This window comes from Jaculus jaculus, chromosome 13 (assembly GCF_020740685.1).
Source record: "Jaculus jaculus isolate mJacJac1 chromosome 13, mJacJac1.mat.Y.cur, whole genome shotgun sequence".
NCBI classification, from domain to species: Eukaryota; Metazoa; Chordata; class Mammalia; order Rodentia; family Dipodidae; genus Jaculus; species Jaculus jaculus.
The window spans coordinates 6326634-6353187 of record NC_059114.1 but is presented as its reverse complement, the minus strand read 5'-3'; the positions used below and the strand labels follow the sequence as shown (position 1 = coordinate 6353187).

At 50.5% G+C, this 26554-nt stretch overlaps 1 protein-coding gene across 3 annotated transcripts in view; it reads right to left on the bottom strand.

The window, feature by feature from the left end:
- Positions 1-627: 627 nt before the first annotated feature.
- The window catches only part of Grk3 (G protein-coupled receptor kinase 3), a 133423-nt gene continuing 107496 nt past the window's right edge, over positions 628-26554 (bottom strand). For all 3 annotated transcript variants that reach the window (XM_045132678.1, XM_045132679.1, XM_045132680.1), the window contains 8 exons: positions 18223-18289; positions 17530-17630; positions 14911-14977; positions 12968-13063; positions 8568-8730; positions 5385-5521; positions 2462-2575; positions 628-1394 (listed from right to left, as the gene is read on the bottom strand). In XM_045132678.1, coding sequence (XP_044988613.1) covers positions 1233-1394; positions 2462-2575; positions 5385-5521; positions 8568-8730; positions 12968-13063; positions 14911-14977; positions 17530-17630; positions 18223-18289 — 907 coding nt within the window. In that variant the 3' untranslated portion in view covers positions 628-1232. The remainder of the gene's footprint in view (positions 1395-2461; positions 2576-5384; positions 5522-8567; positions 8731-12967; positions 13064-14910; positions 14978-17529; positions 17631-18222; positions 18290-26554) is intronic.

Here is a 26554-nt window from a genome sequence, read left to right as displayed (position 1 = left end):
GTCAGTACCCGAAAATTATGACGTCAAGCGTTTTTCCTAAGTAGCTCATTTGGAGACTTAGTAAAACGACATCAATTGGACAGGCATGTGGACCTTTAAAATGATTCCTTTTTCCTGTCTCACGACATGGTGGGGGTTTTGTGGGTCCTTGTCGTGACCCAGCATTTATTGGGGTGGGGGGGGAGGTGAAGCTGTAGTGGAGAGAGCAGCTTCTCTGGGAAGACGCTGCCGGGACTGGGGGAGGACCTTCGGGCTCCCCTGAGGCGCCATCCCAGAGCACCCAGTGCCAAGCCCGCCACCGACGACGGACAAGAGGAAGCTCGGTGCACATGCCCATCCAGCTCGCCACACTCACCCTCCAGCTTTTGGTTTTCTTTTTTTTTTCAATAAATTGCATTTTAAGTTATCCTGACATGTAGAACAGAACACCTCTCTTTCTTCTTGGCCACATCCGTGTGACGTGTTTCCCGGGGTCACGCAGGACACCCGAGGCTGACCCACCCATGGTGCCGCCCCACGTGCAAGGTGCCACATGGTCACCCAATGGTGTCACAGAGCGTCTCCTGGGGTCACGTTGACCTCTGCAGTGACCACTGACAGATGCCACCCCGTGACAAATTCCGCACCGTGAGGGCACCGCTGTCTCCCCCACCTCAGCAGCGGCGGTCAGTGCACACAGGGCCAAATGCCTCCTTGTCACCTCTAGCTTCAAACCCCAGGACAGCAAGAAGCTGGTTCTGACCTGCGCAGGGACCCACTGCTGCCTCCTCCTCCTCCTGGAGCTTGAAGGCCAGACCCGTAACCTCAGCCAGGGTAGCTTCCATCAACTATGGCATCCTTGAGGGCAAACCACCACCCAACCCTGGAGACCTTCCCATGGTGTCCTGGAAAGTCTTAAGATATGTTTGATACCGGACCTAAAAATTCAAGTGCTAAGTAGGAATACTTTCGACTTCTGGGTACGCAGGTACCAAAAAGAAACGCGTGGCACGGAAAAGAACTTCTGTCTCTTCAGTAGTTTCAAGTGAGGGCAAAGCCGGCGGGTCGGGCGTGGCGCCGGCCAGTCCTGAGTTCATTCCACCTCCTGGGGGCCAGCTTGGTGCGTCAGGCCTGGGACAGCAAGATCCCAGCACCCGGAACAGGCCACACCTGGGCCCCAGGCTGCTCCCCATGTCTCTGCTCCTCTGTGGGATGAGGAGCCCCGGTCTGCTCCTGCCCCGCTGCCCCAGGGCTCAGAGACCGTTGCTGTCCCTTTGGCACAGTGGCGGCTTGGACAGCTCCATGATGCCCGGCCGGGGCTTGTGGAGGAACTTGGGGGCCCGACGCAGCAGCCGCTGGGCTTCTCTGAAGGTGTCTGTCAGCTCCTTTTTCCACTGGGCAAACTCGGGGTCACTCTGCATGGAGACACGGGCAGGGGGTTGGGAGCCAGTAACCCCACTCCCCAGCAGCCTCGAGGAATGACTCGTGCCCTTGGGTGCCGTAAGGGAGCACCTTAGGGTCCTGCCTGTGGCCATCCCTACCTGCTAGGTCTTCTCGCACCTGCTCAGGCCTTGGAAGACAGAGAGGAAAGGCATCTGGACTTGGGGCTCTTACTGTTGGTTCCTAAGACAATGTCACTCTGTAGAAAACAGAGCCTTCCTCTTGGAGAAGGATCCCTGTGGGATCCTGTATTTGTATAAACATACAAACATGGGCCTGAAGCCTGGGAAGAGATAAGGCCTGGAAAGTTAGGTAACAGGGGCTGGAGAGATGGCTTAGCGGTTAAGGTGCTTGCCTGCAAAACCTATGGACCAGGGTTCGATTCCCCAGTACTCACATAAAGTCAGATGCGCAAGGTGGCCCATGTGTCTGGAATTCATTTGCAGTAGCTAGAGGCCCTAGAGTGCCCATTCTCTCTCTCTCTGCCCCTCTCTCTCTCTCTCAAATAAATAAATAAAATATCTTTAAAAGAAAGTTAGGTGCTAGAGAGATAGCTCAGTGGTTAAGACACTAGCATGCAAAGCCCAATGACCTCAGTTCAATTCCCCAGTTCCCACATAAAGCCAGGTACACAAAGTGACCCATGTATCTGGAGTCCATTTGCAGCAGCTGGAGGCCCTGGCATGCCCATTCTCTCTGTGTTTGTCTCTCGCCAGTATCTCTCTCTCTGTCTCTGTTTGCAAATAAATAAGTAAAGATATTTATTTTAAAAAATCTTTAACAAAAAGAAAGTAACATAACAAATCACACTCCAGGCCCCTCAGCCCTGGACAGATGAGACAACCTGATTACTTCTCACGTGCCCACCTTCACTTTCTAATATTTGTTTCTTTCAAATTACTGCTAATTTGTTCCTAACCTCATAGCTTGGGGCTTTAGTCTGTAAGTGGCTGGAACAGGAAAGAAGAGCCCACAGTTTGCTGAGTGTTTGTGAGAGAAGGAGGGGGGGAAAAGCTTCATATGAGAGGAAATGAAAACTCACCTCACACTGCAGGACAAACTGCTTCCCGCCTTTAATTCTGAATAAGATGCACTTCCTGTCTTTGATCTGGGTTTCCTCCACGGACAGGATCTGCTCCATAGTCAGTAAGTTTTGCTAGCAGCAAAATAAAAAAATCAAAACTTTAAAAATGACTTCAAGTTATCTCGTGACCTCCTAAGTTAAATTAGCAAGTACACTTTCAAGAATGGCATTTTTCTTTCTTGAATGAAATTCAAGACATAAGGGAATTGGCTACAAAGGATATTATAATATCCTTTGTAGGATGTGTAACAGTAAGGTCGCAAAGAAAGCAGAGCTTCTACGAGCGGGCACACAGCATTCCATCACACAGAGCGGATCTCGGGCGGCTGGGTCGTTCTGCTCTGTGCGTCTCGCTCCCATCCGCACACTGTCACAAGTCCCAAGAGGGGACCCGTGAGGCGCGACATGTGGGAGAGCGACGGGAGCCAAGGTGAGCGGAGATCCGAGGGGACAGAGGAGTTCAGCAGCAGCCAGCAATGTCGGCTTAGAAGCTAATGGTCTCTCAATAGTAGGACAACAGCCTTAAAAATACAGGTGACATCCTTACAAGATTGTCACACCAGGTCAGGAGCATGGCGGGGTCAGGTGAAAGCTACAGTGACATGAGTTCCTTACCATCTTGTGTTTTTTGGGGTAAATACTCCAGGAGTCCTAAATAAAAACAACACCAGCATAAACTCACATTTTCTTTCTTTCTCTCTCTCTCTCTCTGTTTTTAAAAAATTCTTATTTGGACATTTGCAAGCAGAGAGAGACAGAGAGAAGACAGACAGACAGAGAGAACGGGTTGCCAGGGTCTCCAAGCCACTGCAGGCAAACTCCAGATGCAGGTGCCACTTTGTGCGTTTGGCTTTATGTGGGCCCTGGGGAATCGAACTCCGGTTGCTAGGCCTGTCAGGCGAGCATCTTCACCACTGAGCCATCTCTCCAGCCCCTTTCTCGTTTTTGATGCTTGGGAATCCACCCGTGAGTACTGCATGGCTTTACCAACGGAACACTAACTGGCTCAGTTTTTCAGACCAAGAGAAATTATTGTAGCTCCGACGATCCCCTTTCACGGTGTTCCACGGTGGCTTGTGGGAATTAGCCTAAGAAATGTACCATGTGCCCAGGTCCACCCGCTGCCTGGCGAGGGCCCAAGCTCAGGAGACCTACTGCCATGCTTTCCAGCTCCGAGTTAGAATTCAGGGACCCCAGTGAGCCTTATTAATTGCAACTTGGATTCTAGGTGTATTAATTTTTTTAAAAAAAATGCTTTTATGGCATAATAATGAGATTGCACTTATTTTTAAAGTAATTCGGTAGTGTGCCATAGAAGTCACTCATAACCAAATGGCAAATTCACCAACAGTGATTAAAAAGCAGGATTCAGGGCTGGATAGATGGCTTAGCGGTTAAGAGCTTGCCTGTGAAGCCTAAGGACCCCGGTTGGAGGGTCGATTCCCCAGGTCCCACGTTACCCAGATGCACAAGGGGACGCACGCGTCTGGAGTTCGTTAGCAATGGCTGGAGGCCCTGGCGTGCCCATTCTCTCTGTCTCTCTCTCCCTCTTCCTCTCTCTGTCTATGGCTCTCAAATAAATGAAAACTTGTCTTGCAAAAAAAAAAAAAAAAAAAAAAAAAGCAGGATTCTGGGCCAGAGAGATTGCTCAGTGGTTAAGGTGCTTGCCAGCAAAGCTAAAGGACCCAGGTTCAATTCTCCAGTGTCCACATAAAGCCAGATGCACACATGGTGGTACATGATTTGGAGTTCGTTTGCAGTGGCTGGAGACCTGGGAGTTCCCATTCTCTCCCTCTCTCTCTCTCTCTCTCTTTGCCTCTTTCTAATAATTAAAGTTTTTTTTGTTTTGTTTTGTTTTAAACAGCAGGATTCAAAGTTAGGCTAAAGATCCAAGCATACAGCCCTCCACTGCTGATGCTGGGGTGCTCTGACACAGCGATGTGCTTGACATTGTGGGCCACGCCCTGCTCCTGCTCCCGTGGAAACCCCTCCCCACTGGCTGCAGACAAGCCTCCTGCCCGGGGTGGCTCCTTCCACAGTGGGACCAGCCTGGATTCGTCACGCAGTAGGTGCTTAATAAATGCAGAGCGGCGTGCCAGCGGGTATAGCGTGGATCGGAATTGCTTTTTGCCGTGTTTGCAAACATTAGCTTGAGAAAGAGCTGGAGAACCACTGCGTCTTCCTGTCTGCTGCGTGAGACTTTTCACGAGGCTGCCGGCAGAGGCCGGTGTGAGTGTGACCTCGCCTCCCTGTGCCAAGTTCTCCCTGGTGACGTTTTGTTTGACTCAAGTTGAGGAAAGATAGAAAGCATAGATAGTCATGGGTCCCAAACGACACACACACACAGAGAGACAGAGAGAGAGATAGAGAGAGAGAGGGAGAGAAGAAGGAGGAGGAGGAGGAGGAGGAGGAGGAGGAGGAGGAGGAGGAGGAGGATAGAAGAGACCTGGCTGTGCCCCTGGGTGTCCTGAATTATTCTAAGTCCATGGTTGGACTCTCAAAAGTCACTAAACACAGACTTTTATTTCCAGGCTTGCCTTCAGATAAACTTGGAGTCATTGCAGCAGCTGTAAGACAGCCATGTCTCCTACTTTACAGGGGGGACGCTGAGGCTCAGAGAGTCCTGGTACGCTGAGCAGGGGCTGGGAACCCCTTGTCTCAGCGGCTCTCTTGACCCACCATCTGCTCTCCAGCCTTCTTCGACCCCTACGAAGATGTGAGGCTCTGTCTTTTAAACACCACCTGCTATTTGCAGACCCTACCAAGTTCTCCCAGGCCTGGGGCCTTGTGCGTGGTCGCAAAGTGCGCTGGGGGATGTTTCAGAAAACCCCCCAGCCATGACAGGACGCGCCGTCCACCACATACAAGCCCCGGGACTCACCCGTGACTCCCCGTCTCCTCTCCACTCCAGTCTGTTGGGAAAGAGGTAAAAGTAGCGACGTTGCCACTGTGTGAGGAAGGGGTTCCCCAACTTCAGCATGAACCCGTGCATGATGCAGTCCTTCCCCAGGGCGTAATCTGCGGGCGAGAGACGCGGTGTCATGCTGGCCCCCACGCACTGCTTTTAGGGGGAATCCTGTTTGTGCAGTGTGGCAATGTTTAGACACCTTTACCCCAGGTTTTGAACCCATGGGGACAGGGACTTGGGGTTCAGTGGCTGCGTAGATGAGTGATCATGCGGTCCGGAGGCTCGCTCATCGCTCTGACAGGACAAGGGTCTGTTCCCAAGCCAATCCCCCCCCCCCCATGCGTACTGAGTTCTGAAGAACAGAGAATATTTCAATTTGAGCTATCCCCAAAGTCTTTTCACTTCCCAAGGAATGGGAACTGTCCCTTTAAGCGACTCTGAACCTATCAATAATGCCATAGGGGTGACTTTCTCGTCCAAGTCAGCTACAGGGACAGGACAACGCTGGCTCGTTCCTCCTCAGCATTGGTCGGGGCTGCCTCCAGCTCTATGTGCCTCACAGTTTGATGACTTTGCTGTGGTGAGATTCTTTTCATAAAAGGTAAATTTTAGGGCTGGAGACATGGCTTAGTGGTAAAAGTGCATGCCTACAAAGCCTAAGGACCCAGGTTTGATTCTCCAGGTCGCACATAAGCGAGATGCACATGGTGGTGCATGCGTCTGGAGTTCGTTTGCGGTGGCTAGAGGTCCTGGCATGCCCATTCCCTGTCTCTCTCTCTCCCCTTCTCTGTCTCTAATAAATAAACCTTTTTTTAAAAAAGGTAAATTCTCTCTCTCAAATAAATAAATAAATACATTTTTTAAAAAAGCTTTTAGGGCTGGAGCAATGGCTTAGCGGTTAAGAGCTTGCCTGTGAAGCCTAAAGATTACTGGTTCAAGGCTCGATTCCCCAGGACCCACGTTAGCCAGATGCACAAGGGGGTGCATGCATCTGGAGTTCATTCACAGTGGCTGGATGCCCTGTTGCACTCTCTCTCTCTCTCTATCTGCCTCTTTCTCTCTGTCTGTTGCTCTCAAATTAAAAAAAAAAAATTAAAAAAAAAAAAAGCTTTTAAAGGCTGGAGAGATGGGTTAGTGTTTAAGGTGCGTGCATGCCTGCAAAGCCAAAGGAGCCCAGTTCAATTCTCCACAACCCATGTAAGCCAGATGCTCAAGGGGGCGCATGCGTCTAGAGTTCGTTTACAGTGGCTAGATGCCCTGGCGTGCCCTTCTCTCCCTCTCTTTCTTTCTCTCTCTTTCACTCTTTCTCTCTCTCAAATAAATAAATAAATAAAATACATATTTTTTAAAAAAGGTAAATTTTAAAGCATCCATTACAAGCTTTGGGGATTGGTTAAGGTCACTCATTGGCTTACTTATCCATCCACTTGGGACTATTCTGTCATCTCCAGGTTGTGAGCACATCGAGACATTCTGGGCTCAGCAGTGACCAAAACAGACAAAGGTCTTGCCCCCAGAGAGCTGCCAGTGAGAGACTTAGACAACCAATGAAAATGAGAACCCCACTTGCATCCTGTGAGATGAGCAGGAAGGACAGCATAGGCCGGGGGGGGTGGGGGGCCAGGGTGACTGAGCGGGGACTGTGGAGCTGCCGTTTCAGGTGGAATGCTGCTTGCGTTTTGGAAGTACAGATCAAACGTAAGTACTCTACTTCTCCTGACATCTAAACCTAAACTACATTTTTCTATAACAATGGCTCTGGAAATGGTCACCCGAGATCTACTTGAGTCTGCTTTATTTGATGGTCTGTGAGGTGAGTCCACCGTCCAGGAGGCCGTCTGTCTGGCCACAGCTCGCGTGACTTACAGCACCTCGACTGAGTTGCTGGAGTGCTTGGTTCTTTTCTGGTCCGGTCAGGGCCCTTGTACAGGCGTGACTCTCCTACCAGTAAAAGTCCATTAGCTCTAGGTAAGATCTGCTATGGAAAACATGACCCCGTGTGTCCCCAATAGGCTGGCCACCTGAGGAACAACAGCACAGAGGGCCATGTCCTCGTGGAATTGGGGGAGCCCAGTTAAAGGGGCTTAGCATTTTCTTGCCATGTCAGGAGCAGGTCACCCAGAGTCTGGAGCCACTTTTCCAATCAGGTGACAAATGTCCTCAACCCAAGAGGAATGTTAGGTAAGACCAAGAGTTCTTCTGTCATAGACACCTGCTCCCCGAGGAAAAGTGATTATGATTAGACACACCTGTAGTTACCCTCACCAAAGGCTGAGCTTAGAGGTGACATAAAATGACATCTCACCTTAGTCATAGCCTATAATAAATTTAACCATCTAGAACAAATGAAGTCATGGAAAAATCAAGAGTTTCAATATCCAGTGGATTAATAAAATGATTGTTTAGGGTGGAGAAATGGCTTAGTGGTTAAGGCGCTTGCCTGAGAAGCCTGAGGACCCAGGTTCAATCTCTCTCCACATCCCATGTAAACCACACGCACAAAAGTGAGGCAAGTGCAAGGTCGCACATGCCCATTACATGTCAGAAACGTCTGGAGTTCGATTGCAGTGGCCGAGGCCCTGGTGCGCCAATTCCCCCTCCCCACCTCACTATCTCTTAAAAAAAAAAGACTGATTAATACTCAAGGTGGTGTGCACTCAAATTATTTTAAACCAAAATGCCCCTGGCTAGTATTTGATGTAGGCTGTAAGATAAATGTATGCATTGATTTATTTCTTGTGAGAAGTAGTGTGTCAGCCATGGCTGGTCCCTTGCTTCTTGGAGCCCAGTGTAAAATGAGAACACAGCCTCTCTTCCAATGGCGACAATACAGTGCTGAGCCACGCCCGTGGCCACGTCACGAAGTGAGCCACACACCAGTGAGCCGGGCCTGTTCCTGACACTGTAAAAACTCCATCTTTAGGGGTTGAACTTTCAAGCCAGACCCAAACACTCTGCACCAAGGAACTCTAGAAGTGAGGTAATACCGACACCCATCTTCCCAACTGAGTGTATGCTGTGACTTACAGACACTGAAGGTTCTGGAATATTCTACTGAACGCTTCCAACCCATGTACAACCAAAGTAAAGGATGGCATCATTTTTCCCCTCTCTTGGAAAGTTCTTTACGATGCTGGGACACAACTGGCGTTTTACCTTCCTCGTGGCCCAGTTGCTTATTTTTAGCTCTCTTCCTGGCCTCGGCTTTATCGGTGTCGGCGTTTACTGCCTCGTACACAGTCTCCACCACCTCCTGCTGCCAGCGCTCCGAGATCACCAGGGGGAAGTTCTTGTACAGCTCTTGGTCACAATCAAGCAGCTAAGATATTAAATGTTTATTATTTATTTATCTGTTTATCTGAGAAAGAGAGAAAGAGGCAGATAGAGACAGAGAGGATAGGTGTGACAGGGCCTCCAGCCACTGCAAATGAACTCCAGGGGCATGCGCCGCCTTGTGCGTATGGCTTACGTGGGTCCTGGGGGATTTGAACCTGGATCCTTTGGCTTTGCAGGCAGACGCCTTAACTGCTTAAGCCATCTCTCCAGCCCAGATTTTAAGGCATCAAGACAGGTGTGACCGAGAATATTCTCAAAGACAACAGAGCTAGCGGAAACACACCTGTGTGATTCCACCAGGACTGAGCGCATCCTCGCAACGGCACAGAGCACGAGGGTGGCCTTGACTTGTCAGCCAGGAGAGCCCGAGGTCACCTATGCTGGGCCTGCTATTCAGTCTACAGACTTCCCAGCTCATTAAACACCACAGTGTATGTTTAAGGATACCAAACAGGGTGCATAGAGTTCGGGCAGCATAGCATAGCCTCTAAGAGACTCTGTGATAGTTATACTTGGGCTGGAGAAATGGCTCAGCAGTTAAGGCACTTGTCTGCAAAGCCTAACGACCCAGGTTCAATTCCTCAGCACCCATGTAAAGCCAGATGCGCAAAGTGGCTCATGCATCTGGAGTTCATTTGCAGAGACTGGAGCCCCTGATGTGACCATTCTCTCTCTCTTTCTCTGTCTCTCTCTGCATGGAAATAAATAAAAATATTTATGCTCAATGAGAGTATTTTTCTCCTTATAGTTTTAAATTTCATTTTATTAATTTATTTGAGAGCAAGAGAGAGAGAATGGGTACACCAGGTCCTCCAGTCACTACAAACAAACTCCAGACACATGTGCATCTGGCTTACGTGGTTCCTGGGGAACAGAACCTGGGTCCTTTGGCTTTGCAGACAAGCGCCTTAGCCACTAAGCCATCTCTCCAGCCTAAAGGTACTTCTTTCTTGTTCATCCCACCCTCTGAGGGCCTGCAGAATTGGGCCCAGAGTGTGGCTTTGTCCTTGTGAAAGAAAACCATCTTGTGAGAGTAGGGTGTCTCTGAGACACGTCCTCTCACTCTCAGAGATAAGAGAGGAAGCCAGTGAAGAGCGCATGCTCTCTACAAGGGGAAGATGGTCTCAGGAACTTGACCGCTGCCTGTTAGCAAATCAACGGGGGTGAGGAGAACTTGCCCCCGGTGCACCCACCGTGGTGGGTCTGGCTAGCCTGACTTGGTCAGCCACGATAACGGGCCCACCGCGAGGTTGCCTGGATCGCTGGGGCCTTCCCCATGACCAGATGACGCCCAGAGCTGAGGCCCTCGGTTGCTCTGAGTGTGAGGAGAGGAATGTGTCCACGCACGTGTATCGGGTGAACAAGACCCTGGACCCACATCCACACCCTGGCAGAGATGTGGACACACGTAGCCAGAGACCAAACGCAGCCTCCATTCCTGAGGCCACCGTCTCTGTCTTATGGACAAGCGGTGGTGCCTTCGGTCACGTCCACGATCTGTCCGTCAGCCAGGCTGTTCGCAGTGAGGTGGAAGGGCGGCGTGGAGGCGCACGCCCGTGACTCCAGCACGCCAAGGCAGGGCATGCCGAGTTCAAGCCTGGGACATATGACTTTGTCTCAAAACAATCTTGAAGGCTGGAGAGATAGCTCAGTGGTTGAGGTGCTTGCCTACAAAGCCTAACAACTCCGGTTCGATTCCCCAGGGCCCACATAAAGCCAGTTGCAGAAAGCGGCGCACGCATCTGGAGTCCCTTTGCAGTGGCTAGAGGCCCTGGCACGCCCATTCTCTCTCTGCCTTCCTCTGCCTCCCTCTTTCTCTCATAAATAAATAAGTAGAAATGGTAAACAAAAATATTTTTGAAAAAAAATGAATTAGAAGAAACAGGGTTACATGAGATCCCCCCCCACCTTTTTCTAACAATAACAAACACAAAATTATACACATTGGGCTGGAGAGATGGCTTAATGGTTAAGCGCTTGCCTGTGAAGCCTAAGGACCCCGGTTCGAGGCTCGGTTCCCCAGGTCCCACGTTAGCCAGATGCACAAGGGGGCGCACGCGTCTGGAGTTCGTTTGCAGAGGCTGGAAGCCCTGGCGCGCCCATTCTCTCTCTCTCCCTCTATCTGTCTTTCTCTCTGTGTCTGTCGCTCTCAAATAAATAAATAAATAAATAACCCTCAATTCTTAAAGTGCTTTTTAATATATATATATATATATATATATATATATATATATATATATATACACACACACATACACACACACACACATCCAGGCTGGAGAGATGGCTTAGCGGTTAAGCGCTTGCCTGTGAAGCCTTGGGACCGCAGTTCAAGGCTCGATTTCCCAGGACCCAGGTTAGCCAGATGCACAAGGGCATGCACACATGTGGAGTTCGTTTGCAGTGGCTAGAGGCCCTGGCGCGCCCATTCTCTCTCCCTTCCTTTCTCTCTCTCTCTCCCTCTTTCTCTCTCTGTCTGTCACTTTCAAATAAATAAATAAAAATTAACAAACAAAAAAATTAAAAAATATATATACACATCCTCTGGGCTGCTTTTCCACAGTACAGAATGGACAGTTCGGCGGACACAGGTCCGCTCCGGGCTCAAGGCCGGGTCCCTGCCGCGCACCCTTTCCCACTCCACGGAGCTCTTTCCGAAGCCACGACGGTACCAGCTACTGAGCGTGCGCCCAGAGACACAAACAGAGAAACTTCAATGACACCGCCCACGTCACAGGCGGGAAGGCGGAGGTTCAGGTCCCTCAGCTGGGAAGGGGCAGTGTTGAGCCTGGCCTGCTTACTTAGTCCTTTTTAACACGATTTCTCACGCAGAGGCAGCTTTATGTCCCTGGCTTTGTTTTTGTATTTATTTTTATTTTTTGAGAGAGAGAGAGAGAGAGAGAATGGGCACACCAGGGCCTCCAGCGGCTGCAAACTCTTGACACGTGCGCCCTCTTGTGCGCATGTGTGACATGGCGCACTTGCATCACTGTGCATCTGGCTTACACGTGGGACCTGGAGATTTGAACATGGGTCCTTAGGCTTCACAGGCAAGCGCCTTAAACCGCTAAGCTGTCTCTCCGGCCCGCGTTCAAAGCTTTTAATGGAAGTGGACTGCCCTCCAGTATAGCTGTGTGCGGTCAGAGCCTGCTCACCAGGCAGGCATGAGATAGGGAGGGCTGCCCCCAGGGAGCTGCTGCTCTCCACCCTCCACCACCCCGTGGCCTTGACCCACTCCTTGTGGACACCCAGGCACCTCCAGGCTCAGCCCCCCCTCCCGCTGCCTGGATCTCCCCAAGCGCTTCTCCTTCTAGCTGCCACCCGTGGGGCCTGCGTGCTGGTCTCCATTAATCTCCTCATCTTCCCCTGGCTGCCGGCTCCTGCCAGCTCCTCGAACTGATCTGCCACTCGTCCTCTCTGCAGGTGGCAGGTGTGTGTGTGTGTGTGTGTGTGTGTGTGTGTGTGTGTGTGTGTGACACGCAGGACCATGGCCTCGTGGAGAGAGGTGTCTTGGGGGAACCGATGAGGTGAGGTTGGAGGGCTGGCGCCACCCCAAAGCTGGGGAGGAGGGGAAGGCTGGGGGAGGAGGGCAGCTGGGAGAAGCCTCAGAGTCAGTCTGGGCAGATGACAGGGTGACAGGTGGTGACACACTCACTCAGTGTCTTGAAGACAGTGACTCTGCCTCATGACTCACCCTCTGTATTGGGCCTTGCCTCTATGTGAAAAACAAAGACAACCAAAAACACCCGATATGAACTGAAGTTGGAAAAACATAGAGGAGGATGAAAAAAAAAACAAAAGTGAGGATTTCACCTTTGATTAAAAAGTGAAATGGCTCCTGCTCGCCAGCTCCCTCCCGACTCGGCGAGGCCACCGCACTTTTAAGGGCTGGGACGTGCCCTGCTGCTCTGGGGAATCGGGTTTGAGTCACGGTTTCACGGCTGTCTGTCTTCGAAATGTGTATTCGCACTTCTGCCTCAGCTGCAAATATTCCCAGCCGGTGACGATTTGATCACTTCGCAACTCATCAAAACTAAAATCACCACGCGTTCCCAGCAAGACAGGCAGGGTCACCAAGCTGTCCTCCCAGCACGCTGGAGGCCAGGGCTGGAAGGTCTCAAGGTCAAGGCCAGCCTAGGCGACTTAGCAAAGAAACACTGGCAATTCCTTCATAGAGAGACAGAGAGAGACAGACAGACAAAAGACAGAAAGAGATATACCTTAATGCCTTTGGTATCCTCTTCATCAAATGAGCCGATATCAAAGGCATCCGCGGCGTTGACCTCTCCTCGGGGAGGGATTAGGGGTGGTGGGTACTGGAAGATTCAAGAAGCAGGGCACAGTTATCAGGTGACCTGTATGGCCTGTGCCAACCTAACATTTCTATAAAAAGAACATCGTGCCAACCACCAACCTGCAACACCCTCCCTCGCCCCGGGCCAGCCCAGCCTTAAGAAAGCCCAGTGCCGCCCAAGCCCGGAAGTTCTAATGCCACGGGACTCGCTCCACAGTGGACGCCTGCAGTTCCTCTGGGGCATGGCTTCATGAGGAAAGGGTATTTTTTATAAGATTTTACTGGTATGTCTCTGGCACCAATGAGAATATAACAAAGCTTCAATAAGGAAAGGGGCTGGTTGTGGCTCATAAGTAGAGCTGGTGCCCAGCATGAGTGAAGTCCTGGATTCCAGCTCCAGCACACACGCGCATGCCTCAAAAAAAATAAATAATAATAATAATGAAAGAGGGTGTTCTAATTGTGGTATGGGGCTAGAAAAACACAGGTAGGTTCATGTGAGTCTATGTAAAAATATGGCCATGGGCCGGAGAGATGGCTTAGTGGTTAAGGCGCTTGCCTACAAGCCTAAGGACCCAGGGTCAGTTTCCCAGTGCCCATATAAGCCAGATGCACAAGGTAGCACATGCATCTGGAGTTTGTTTACAGTGGCTGGAGGTCCTGGAGCACCCATTCTCTCTATCTGCCCCTTTCTCCCTCTCTCTCTCTCTCAAATGAATAAATAAAATAAATGGGTTTTAAGTATATGTATGGTCACACACTGAGATAAGAATTCAAGATGATGCCAGGTGGGGTGGCACATGCCTTCAATGCCAGCACTTGGGAGGATGAGGTAGGAGGATCACTGTGAGTTCAAGGCCAGCCAGCCTGAGACACTGCATAGTAAATGCCAGGTCGGCCTGAGCTGCAGCGAGATCCTACCTCGAAACCCCACCCCCAAGAAAAAGAAGCCCCACAAGACGATGAACAAAACTTTAAGTGTCTCAACGATATGGAAATTTCAATTAGCTAGATAACTATACAGCCACCCCACGGCATTTGCAGGGGACAATTCCAAACGTTCTCTGGGATAGCAAGGTCCATAAGTGTCCAGGTTCCCTGATGTGGAATGGAGGAGTGTTTGAAAAGATCTCTTCATATTCTCAGCGGACTACAAACCATGCCACGCCTGAGACAATACAAGTGCTGAGGAAATAGCTGTCATCCTGCGCTGTTCAGTGGATAATGACAGGAGGAGCTCTGACTGAGATGGGGAGGGGACATGATGGAGAATGGAATGTCAAGGGGGAAAGTGGGGTGGGGGGGAGAGGGAGGGTATTACCATGGGATATATATATATATATATATATATATATATTTATATTGGGGGGGGTTTTTGAGGTAGGGTCTCACTCTGGTTCAGGCTGACCTGGAATTCACTATGTAGTCTCAGGGTGGCCTCGAACTCACAGCGATCCTCCTACCTCTGCCTCCCGAGTGCTGGGATTAAAGGCGGGCGCCACCACGCCCGGCTCAGGGATATTTTTTATAATCATGGAAAATGTTAATAAAAATTGAGCGAGGAAAAAAAAAAAAAGAAGAGCTCATTTATGTTCAGCTGGATGGATTTCCTGAACATTTCTCATCCCTGGTGGGCTGAATCCACGGATTCAGAGACTCATGTGGCCAACAGTAGGAGAGAAGGAAAGGAGCGGCGTTGCCTCAGGGGGAGCTCGTTACACGGTGACACTGGAGGACACAGAGTGTGGACCCAAGAACCTGGGGAGTGGGGGGGGGGGGGGCGCTGGCAAGACAAAGCCAGGAAGGCGGCAATGGAGAAGGGGCAGATGGTGAGTAGAGACTCCGAGCCGGCGGTCCTAGAGGGAGTACCTTCTGCAGGGAGACGTGCTGCCAATCGATGTCTTTGAAGAAGCTGTGTTCTCTCACCTCTTGTGCCCTGGAGGAAGAGAGAGTCTGTGTGTGAGAGCAAGAGAGAGAGAGAGCGAGCACGGGTGTGTCTCCTACCGGGGACTGACACACCAGCATGGGTCTGGCCCTTTTAGAGGCTTGGGGGCAGTGCAGAGCAGTGGTGGGAACAGAGTCACTGTGAGCAGGAGGATTGTCACACATGGTCACACACCAGGGAAGTTCACTGCACCTAAGGTAGTCTAGCCGGCCACAGATCCGCACACATGTGTCCTTCCCGCATGTCATGAATACAGGTAAAACCTTAAAAGCAGAAGAGAAAAGCTGGGCGTGGTGGCGCACACCTTGGATCCCAGCACTCGGGAGGGAGGCAGAGGTGGGAGGATCGCCGCGGGTTCGAGGCCACCCTGAGGCTACATAGTGAATTCCAGGTCAGCCTGGGCCAGAGTGAGACCCTACCTTGCGGGGGGGGGGGCGGGGGAGTGAACTACTGGAACGTACAGACATGCCCTGCACGTGTGTACACGCGGGCTCTGGACTCTGCGTGAGCGCACAGTTTAAGGAGGAATTAAACCGGGTAGCCGCGCATGAGAGGCATAACCAACGAACTGATTAGAACACGAGGCGCCCAGTGTATGTTTAGATTCCAACTAGGACTCTAACGATACGGCCTGTGCTGAGCCCCCACGTATCAGCTGAAGAAACAAATGTCTTCAAGGTTATGATTCAACTCTGCCTCTTTCTCCTTCTTTCAAATAAATAAAACATTTAAAAAAAAAAAAAAGATGCATTCTCCCTGTGCGTATGCATGTGGAGGCCAGAAAAAGACTTTGGGTATCTTCCTCTCTTATTCTTTCTTCCTCCTTGTTTCCTTGAGGCAGGGTCTCCCGTTGAACTTGGAATTTGGGCCATTTTTCAGTTAGATTGGCTGACCGAGCAGCTCCACGGGTCCTCCTGTCTCTATGCTCCTCGGTGCCGGGGTCACAGGTATGTGTGGCCGTGCCCCGCTTTCTACACAGGGGCAGGAGATCCCAGTTAGGTCTTGTGCTCGGAGAGAAAGCACTCTTACCGGCTGAGCCCCTCCACGAGACAGTCTCTCACTGAACACGGAGCTCACCAGTTCAGCTGGCCAGGGACCCTGACTCTGCCTCCTCAGCACTGGTATTACAGGTGTGCTGGGGATCCGAACTCAGGCCCTCATGCCTGCATGGTAAGGGCTTTACCAACCGAGCCATCTCCCCAAGCCCCAGGATGTTTTTAAAAAAGGGAAATCAAGCCTGGTATGGTGGTGCATGCCTTTAATCCCAGCACTTGGGAAGCAGAGGTAGGAGGATCGCCATGAGTTCGAAGCCAGCCTGAGACTGCATAGTGAATTCCAGGTCAGCCTGGGCGAGGGCAAGACCCTACCTCAAAAAAACCAAACTAAATAAATTGTGGTGGTTTGGTGAAGCTGTTCCCCATCAACTTAGGTGCTCTGACTGATAGGTTCCCAGCTGATAGAGATTTGGGAATTAACACCTCCTAGAGGAAGCATATTGTTGGGGGCGGGCTTCCAGGTGTCATAGCCAGTGTCCCCTTGCCAGTGTTTGGCACACTCTCCTGTTGCTGTTGTCCACCTTATGTTGGCCAGGGGGTGATGTCCACCCTCTGCTCAATGCCATTGTGGAGCTTCCCCCTAGAGCCTATAAGCCAAAATAAACTTTTTTTTTCCCACAAGCTGCTCTTGGTTGGGTGATTTCTACCAGCAATGAGAAGCTGACTGCAACTTAAATAAATAAAACCTCTCTATCTAGCAGAAACACCAGCCAGGTGGGGAAAAGCAGGAAGTCACCTTGGACGTAAGAGCCCAGAGCGCTTGCCTTGTCCAGTCCCTCTCTAGGGAGCCACTTAACTACAGGGTTGGGGGAGGGGGGCAGAAGAGCAAAGGGCACCGGTCAAGGGACAGCAAGTGACAGATGCCATCTGTAGATATAGAGGCAACTCCCAGTACGTACTGGGATCTCAGAATGATTCACCCATGAAAGAAAAATGAGTCTCTCTCTCTCTCTCTCTCTCTCTCTCTCTCTCTCTCTCTCTCTCTCTCTCTCTTACCCTTTTCCATATCTCCTCCCCTCCTCTCCTCGTCTCTCTCTGAAGGTGAGATACCTCCAAAGGCTCGTGTGTTTGAACACTTGTTCCCCAGCTGGCGATGCTGTGTGGGGAGGCTGTAGATCCTTTAGGAGGTGAAAGAGGTAGTTTACTAGGATGGGCCCTCGAAGGATGCACCCCGGCTCTGGCGGGAGCTTTGTGCATCCGGACTGGCTGGCGTGCAAGAAGCCACCACACTTGATTCCATGGACTGAGCTTGCCTCGGGGCCCCGATGGGCTGTGCCCCCTAAAGTGGGAGCCAAAGCGAACTCCTCCGTCAGGATGCTGTGGTCAGGCACTGCGGCCACAGCACCGGGAAAGGGACCAAACACAGCTTCCCGGGTGATCTCTCCTGGTGAAGTGGAGGACTTGAAGGGTCCCCAGTGACTTCTGATACACGAAACAGGTTTTCTTTACAAGTGCAGGTGCTGGGAAAAGGCGGAAACAATATCGTACCCGCGTCCTTGGCAGCCCAGCCGCTGACTGACCTCCCTCTGCAGCAAACCCTCCAGCAGGGACTTCAGCTCGGGGGAGAAGGTCTCGGGAAGCTCTACGTTCTGGGCAGAAGAAACATATTTCAAAAGTCCGTCCACAGAAACGGCGGCCTGGCACCTCACCCGATGTAAGAGGGGCATTCACAACAGCAGATTTGGGCTGGAGAGATGGCTCGGTGGATAAGACCCGAATCTGCTGTTTCCTCCCATGAGCTGCTTTTGGTCGGGTGCTTTGTTCCAGCAGCAAGATGATAACTACAGGGCTGGAGAGGTGGCTTAGCGGTTAAGCGCTTGCCTGTGAAGCCTAAGGACCCCGGTTCGAGTCCTGATTCCCCAGGACCCACGTTAGCCAGATGAACAAGGGGGTGCACATGTCTGGAGTTCACTTGCAGTGGCTGGAGACCCTGGTATGTCCATTCTTTCTCTCTCTCTGCATCTTTCTCTCTCTGTCTGTCGTTCTCAAATAAATAAATAAAATGGAACAATTTTTTTTAAAAAGAAAGTAACTACACCACAATGTCATATGTAATATTTATGTAATTCTACAGCTCATCTCCTATAATACTTTACAGAAGCACCACTGTGAACAGAATTAACACAAAAACTACGTTGCAGATTGAAAGAAAAAAAAAAAACAGCTATCTAATTCTCTTACCCCGGCCAGAGTCATTCGGTCAATCTCATGCTTATCTTTGGTTTTATGTTGTCTGAAAGGGCTGTGGCTGTGGAAATAAAGAAAGTTCTATTAAAATGCAGTCCTGGGTAACAGCAGGGACTCAGACGAACATTTTGGATAAAGTACCGTGATCTGTGACTGCGCACTCAAAACTATGCAAAGGTGTAAAAAAGACAACATAGACATATATCATCCCCTCCCCCAGACACCTCATGTGAACTGCCTGCTCCTCGCTTCACTGAAATCGTGGTAATCAGAAATGCTTTTCCGATTAAAATCTCATTAGGGGAAAACAGACCAGCAGGCTGTCACAAACATGAAAGTCACTTACACAGGTCTGTCATTAACAGTAAACTAATAATAGATCCGACGCAATTTTCTTCGGCAAAAAAGGGATGCTGGGCACTAAAATAACCCAAGGGCCATGCCACGCCGAGCCAGAGCGATGCCCAAGGTGACTAAGAATCAGTCCTGGGTGCCAGACACGCCCAGCAGAGCGCTGCTTTGGTGAGAGCAGCTCAGCAGCCAACCCGAAGGTCCCCGCCGAGCAAGACCTGATTGTTCACCACCCGTGCCGACCCGCGGGCTTCCGGGTCCCGAAGGCTGGGGTCCCACTGGACCTGGAAGTTGACTCAAACCTTTGGTATCAGCACCCTCACCTGGATAGTGGACTCGTGCCTTACAGATGCGGGAGAGGGAAACTAAAGTCACGACAGCGGCAGAGGCTAAAGACACTAGACTAGCAGTAAACAGCGGGCACCGGTACAGCGGGTATAGCGGGTACAGCGGGTACAGCGGGTACAGCGGGTACAGCAGTCAGTTGTGAACTGACACGTTTCGCTGCCTGGGATGAACGTCCACTTGGTCCGCTCCTCAAAAGAGATTACCCTTTGCCATGGTTTTGTGTATTTATCCACTCGTTGGGTGCGTCAGTTCCTGTGCACAAGTGTGCACATGTGTGCAGAGGCCAGAGGACAAACTTGTCTCTCCTCTTCTTTCCATTCCTTTTCTTTGAGAGACAGGGTCTCTCGTTGGCCTAAGCTCATCAAATGAGCCACACTGGCTGCCCTGGAATCCTCCTGTCTCTACTTCACAATGCCGGGATTAAAAGCACACATCACCACGCCCAGCATTTATGAGGATTCTGGGGAATCAAATGCAGGTCATCGTGCTTAAAAGGCAAACACTTCGCTAAGTGAGGTATCTTCCTACCCATGTTTCATTGTCTCTTGCTCATCAAAAAAAGAAATGATGGGCTGGAGAGATGGCTTAGCGGTTAAGCGCTTGCCTGTGAAGCCTAAGGACCCCGGTTCGAGGCTCGGTTCCCCAGGTCCCACGTTAGCCAGATGCACAAGGGGGCGCACACATCTGGAGTTCGTTTGCAGAGGCTGGAAGCCCTGGCGCGCCCATTCTCTCTCTCTCCCTCTGTCTTTCTCTCTGTGTCTGTCGATCTCAAATAAATAAATAAATAATTTTTTAAAAAAAGAAATGATGGGGCTGGAGAGATGGCTTAGTGGTTAAGCGCTTGCCTGTGAAGCCTAAAGACCGCGGTTCGAGGCTTGATTCTCCAGAACCCACATTAGCCAGATGCATAAGGGGGCGCACACGTCTTGAGTTGTTTGTGCCTACTCTTTCTCTCTCTCTCTGTTTCTCTCTCTCTCTATCTTTCTCCCTCTTTCTCTCTCTGTTGCTCTCAAATAATAAATAAAAATGATGCCAGTCTATTGGGCTTGCCTTAAAAATAACAAATCTCATCTCATCACTAAATGGCATTTTAAATATGCAAATTAGGATGGTACAGCCTGTGGATGTATTGAGAATTCAGGACAGAACAAACTGTCATTGAGTTTCCTTACAGACAGGCCTGTCTGGGCCACAGTCAATCCTATCATTTATAGAGGTGCATAGGGCATGATCCGAGGCAAGATTGTATATAAAGATTTTAATGATAGCTTCATAAATGGCAGCAACATGCAAAATACAGAAACACAGGGGACTCTGCACACATCAACAATCCCATGTTGTATCTACACTGCCCCTTCCTGCTGTGGAAAGTTCTGCAGTGAGACAGCTCTGGTCGAAGTGAGTCCACAAACGAGTGTTCACTGCCTTAAATGCCCTGATGTGCTCTTAGTACCAGACAGAGGGCACGCCAGCACCTCACTGTCTTCTTACTGTGCACTCAGACTCAAAGGCACTTCCATCTCCTAAAAGCCATAAGCAGGGCTGGAGAGATTGCTTAGTGGTTAAGGCACTTGCTTGTGAAGCCTAAGGACCCAGGTTCGACTCTCCAGATCCCACGTAAGCCAGATGTACAAGGTGAGGCAAATGCAAGGTTGCACATGCCCACTAGGTGGCACAAGCATCTGGAGTTTGATTGCAGTGGCTGGAGGCCCTGTCACACCAATCCTATCCCCCCCCCCCACACACACACACAAAGAAAAAAGGACAATCAATAATCAGGAAAAAAAAAAAATCCAAACAAAGCAAACCTGGACTAACCAAGGAGGTGCTAATGTTTAAACTGATTTGATTGGAAAATTGATTCTTTTCACTTTACTTCCAAGGAGAAAAATTAAAAATTACTGCATTTAAAAAGCAAACAGGGCTGGAGAGATGGCTTAGTGGTTAAGGCATTTGCCAGCAAAGCCAAAGGACCCAGCTTTGATTCCCCAGGACCCACGTAAGCCAGATGCACAAGGTGGCGCATGCATCTGGAGTTTGTTTCAGCAGGTGGGGGCCCTGTTGTGTCCTTTCTCTCTCTCTACCTCTTTCTTTCTCTCTCTCTCTCTCTTTCAAATAAATAAAAATAAAATATTTATGGGGACAGAGAGATGGCTTAGCAGTTAAGGGGCTTGCCTGCGGAGCCTAAGGACTCATGTTCAACTCTCCAGATCCCACGTAAGCCAGATGCACAAAGGTGAGTCAAGCGCAAGATCACACACGCCCACTAGGTGGCACAAACATCCAGGGTTCAATATCAGTAACTGAGACCCTGGCTCACCAACTCTTCCTCTCTTTCTAAAAAAAATAAGCAAGCAGAAGTCAGGCTCAGTGAAGCACCTTGCCATGCCAGCCTTTGGGAGGTGGAGGCACGAGTTCAAGGTCACCCTCAGCTGCAAAGTGAGTATGAAGAAAGTGTGGGCTGCATGAGACCCTGCAGCAAAAGCCACCCAAACACACAGACAAAAAGCAGAGTATGAAAACAAAATATCAATTTGTTATTTATGACATTGTATTTTATAAAAAAAAAAAAAAACGTACTGATACCATTCTCTTTTATACATAAATATCAACATGTCTGGTGTTCAACAGAAGGGGGTAAACACAAGTTGTAAAATCCTGCTAGAGTGTCGGGCACTAAGCTGCCCCCAACCATCCCCACGTAAGGCGTTTCTCAAGGTACCCAAAGGGACCTGACCAACTCCTCGTGGCTCTTATAGCTTGCTGACCCGGCTCGTGGGTGCAAAGCCAGCAGACCCCACTCCCGCGCTTGACCCCTGGTCGCCTCCAGATCTCACACTGAAATTTTGCTGGCATCATGAGCTGGAACCCGCAAGAGGTCACAAAGGGGGCTTCGTCCTCAGGGACGGATTGATAAGGGTGGGGTTTGGCCGCTGCCCGGGGCCCTGCTGCCCTCAGGCGGGGATGATGGAACCGTTCGCCGGCTCTGGAACTTGCCAGCCTCCAGAGCTCTGAGCGCAGATAACTTGCCCAGGCTGCAGAGTTTTGTGTCAGCAGCACGATTCGGGGAGAGAGCCCCGCTGTGCTAGGGCACAGGCGCCATGCTAAGCTCAAAGTCCTGACGAGGCGCTGGAAGGCATGTGAGGGGCCCAGGAGTTCAGATCGGAGGTGCCAGGGGCACCCGCAGCAGGCACGTGGGTGGAGCAGCGCAAGCCCCATTTCCAAATATAGCTTCTCTGCGACCGAGTGGCTCTGGTGGGAAACTGCTTTTCAGCACTTCAGCCTCGTGCCGTCACGTCAGGGAAGCGTGCACTTTTGAGTCAAAAACATCCCGATGCACATCTGTTTCCAATGGATTCTTGATTATTCTCTCTGAACAAAGCCAAAGATTCGGCTTCTATTTTGGAACACGTTAAAGAAAGCCTCCAACGGAACTGATCTCCATTCTGCGCAGACATATGGGGCTCACAGAGCCCGGGCGGTGGCAGCTGTCCCCTGATGCAGACCCTTTAAATAGGGCCTGTCAGCCACTCTCCAGCACCATGGGCTGCCTGCACTGGGGAACGACGGGGGACAGAAGGGCTATATGCTTCAGGCAAGTGCCTAGCTTGGAATGGGACAGTGGAATGAACAGTGTGACCCTCCCATGTCAGTTAGAGAGCAGTCAATAAGTGGGCAGGCTGGAGAGATGGCTTAGCAGTTAAGGCACTTGCCAGCAAAGCCAAAAGACCCAGGTTTGATTCCCCAGGACCCAGGTAAGCCATCTGCAGTTTGTTTGCAGTGGCTGGAGGCCCTGGCATGCCCATTTTCTCTCTCACTCTATCTGCCTCTTTCTCTCTCTCAAATAAATAAATAAAAATAATTTTTTTAAAAAAAAATTGTAAATAGGGCTGGAGAGATGGCTTAGTGGTTAAGGCACATGCCTGCAAAGCCTAAGGACCCAGGTGCGATTCTCCAGGTCCCACATAAATCAGATGATGGTGGCACATGTGTCTGGAGTTCATTTGCAGTGGCTAGTGGCCCTGGCGCGCCCATTCTCTCTCTCTTCCCCCACTCTCTCTGTCTCAAATAAATAAATAAAAATAAATCTTTTAAAAAATAAACAGTAAACATATACATACCAGGCGGTGAGGAAACAAGCACACCACACTGGACACCTCAAACCCATCAGGGTGACACTGAGCTCAAACCAGTATGATGGTAGGAGATTAAAACCTCTCATAAATTGAGATGGCCTAGTAGTTAAGGCACTTGCCTGCAAAGCCTAAGGACCCAGGTTTGATTCCCCAGTACCCATGTAAGCCTGATGCACAAAGTGGCGCATGCGTCTGGAGTCGTTGGCAGTGGCTAGAGGCTGTGGTTAGAGGCCGTGGTGTACCCGTTCTCTCTCTCCCTATCTCTAACTGTATCTCTCTGCTTGCAAATAAACAAATAAAATACTTTTAAATAACTCTCACAAGTTAATTTTAGAAAAATTGCACATGGCACCAAATAGGACGCTGGAGTTGCAGCCAACAACTGGGGAATGATTACAAATGATCCTTTCTTCCTCCACAAGGAGCAAAGCCAATAGACCCAGCACTGCCCGCCTCTGCCCAGGCCTCCGCCGAGGCTGTCTCCCTGTGGCTGACAACTCCAGGGCATGATAAGGACAATTGGTTGGGTGAGAGTTAAGATCTAGCCACTGCCACGTCTGTCCTTCTCGACAGACGATACTAAATCTAGATGAAGACAGACTGGCAAGTCCTCAGACGACTCCACGCACAGACAGTCTTCAGTGTGGGACAAACCCATCTACGCCACATGCAGTAATGGGACACCCGAAATTTGGCCATGATGGGCTGAAGAGATAGCTCACTGGTTAGGGCACTTGCCTACAAAGCTTAACGACCCAGGTTTGATTCCCCACTACCCTCGGGAAGCCAGATGCACAAAGTGGTGCATGCATCTGGAGTCTGCTTGCAGCAGCTGGAAGCCCTGGTGGGCCCGTTCTCTCTGTTTTATCTCTCTCTGCTTGCAAAGAAATAAATAAAAATATTTTAAATTTTTTTTTTTAAGATTTATTTTTATTTATTTATTTATTAGAGACAGAGAGAAAGGGAGCTAGAAAGAGAGCGAGAACGGGCACTCCAGGGCCTCTAGCCACTACAAATGAACTCCAGAAACATGCACTACCATGTGCATCTGGCTTATGTGGGACCTGGAGAATCGAACCTGGGTCCTTAGGCCACATCGAACATGTGCAGGAGGAAGAGCCTGCCCTGGAGCAGTCTCCCCACCGACGACACTGGGTTGGACAGCTCTTTCTTGGGGACTGTCCTGTGTACTAAGGATGGTGACAACATCCATGTGCCCATGGCACGCCAGCGCTTCTTCTAAGCCATGGCCACCAGAAGTGTCCCTGGGAAGAGAGAAGTGTCCCTGGAGGCTGACAGTGAGTGTGGCTGGCTGCTGTAACAGTGTGAGGCTGCAGCTGTCCTAGGACGCAGAGGGGATGGGTTGCACCCAGGTCCCCAGCCACCAGAGCTCTGCCCACAGCAGCAAGGGACTCTAGAGGGCGTGTGAGCCACGCACAGGACGTTTAGACCTGTCCCGAGGTCTCCCCGCGTGCAGCTTCCCGAGGAAGCAAAATGGAGCTGTGCTTGGCCGTTTGCAGCTCGGAGAACGCAGACTCCCGCTCACGGCCTCTCGGCACCTCTAGTCAGAAGCACGGTTACAACACCACATCCTTCCAATCCCATAAGCTCTACGCTTCCACCTCCAGCGTCTACAGACACGGAAGCGCTCCAATCCGAGCACAGCCTCACCAGTATCCCACAGGAGCTGAGGCGCACGGTGCCTTTCTGAAGAGCTCGTGGCTCCTTGTGTCTCTGTGTCCTTCTGACTCTCCATGCTGTTTCTTTCTCTCTTTTATTTTGGTTTTCCAAGGCAGGGTCTCACTCTAACCCAGGCTGGCTTGGAATTCATTCTGTAGTCTCAGGGTAGCCTTGAACTCTCAGTGATCCTCCTACCTCTGCCTCCTGAGTGCTGGGATTAAAGGCGTGCGCCACCATGCCCGGCTCTCTTTCTTATGGAACTGTCTTACCACAAAGGATGCAGCCAAATCAGGAACACCTTCGGCTCCGGGGACTTCCCGGATCAAGGGGACATGGAATCCGAGGCCCACCCCGCACCTCTCCCCCAGTGATCACACACCGGGTGTGAATGGAGAACGATGCCTGCCCCACCTTTTAGAGGTACCCTGTGCCCCATCTCCTACACAGAGTGCACACCATTCTGTCAAGACAGAAGCCAGAAGCGGGTCTCCCATTTCCACCTGCTGCAGCTCATCTGGCCTCCAGTCCTCCTGGGCACCGCCCTCCCTTCCCTACCCCCCCCCCCCCCCCCCCAGTCTCCCTTCTTTCCTCCTCCCCCAGCCCTCACCCATAGCCCAGGACATAGGCTGTTACATGCTTTAAGTGCTAACAAATGTTCGAGTTTAAATTGCTTGAGTGAAAATGTATTTCCTGCTCTTCCCTTTGGTGCAATGTTCTCCTGAGGACTTTTAATTTTTTTTTTTTTTTTTTTTGCTTATTTTTATTTATTTGATAGTTACAAAGAGGCAGCGAGAGAGAGAGAGAGGGAGAGAGAGAATGGGTACACCAGGGCCTCCAGCCAGACGTGTGCGCCCCCTTGTGCATCTGGCTTATGTGGGACCTGGGGAATCGAGCCTTGAACCAGGGTCCTTAGGCTTCACAGGCAAGCGCTTAACCTCTAATCCATCTCTCCAGAAGGACTTTTGAAGGAGTAGCAGAGAGGAGGCATGAGAGCATGTAACTCCTCCCTCAGCTATCTGCCATACACCACAGGACGCCTTCTACCCGGCCAGCCAGGCTCAGTCGGTGCTCAGGAGGCAGCGCACAGAGTCTGCCGCTCGCGAACATCACTCCTGCTGTGGGCCATTCTGATGCACCAAACGTCCACCAAGCTCAAGTGCTGGACGGACTCTCTTTTTTGTTAATATTTTATTTACTTATCACTTGAGAGAGAAAAGGGAGGACAGAGAGAGAGAGAGAGGAAGAGGCACAGAGAGAGAAAGAGAGAGAGAGAATGGGCTCGCCGGGCCTCCAGCCACTACAAATGAACTCCAGACGCACGCACCACCTCGTGCATGTGGCTTACTTGGGTACTGGGGAATCGAACCTGGGTCCTTAGGCCTTAACCGCTAAGCCATCTCTCCAGGCCTGGTTGGACTTTGTTATACCAAGCTTCAATCTCTATCCTCCTTAAAACACCCACCCTGTGTAAATGTATTGCATAAATGTCGTCCCTTCCATGAGGTGGTCTCCCAGTGGCTGCAGCCAAGAATTCTGGTTGCTTCAGGAACCACATGACACCGCACTCACTTTATTATACACAGATGGTATGATTGGGGCAGAGTTAATAGTTAAGGAAAGCCTTCGCGTCTTTTCTAACATAACTCTGTGACAGCACATCCCCCTTCCCTGCCTATGGAATGGACAGTTTTGCCAGCAGGTATAGAGTAACAAACCAGGTCCAAACCACAAGCCTTAAAACCTAAAGCTCCCTCATATATGGAAGTGGAACTATTGATTTAAAACACACACACACACACACATATATGTAT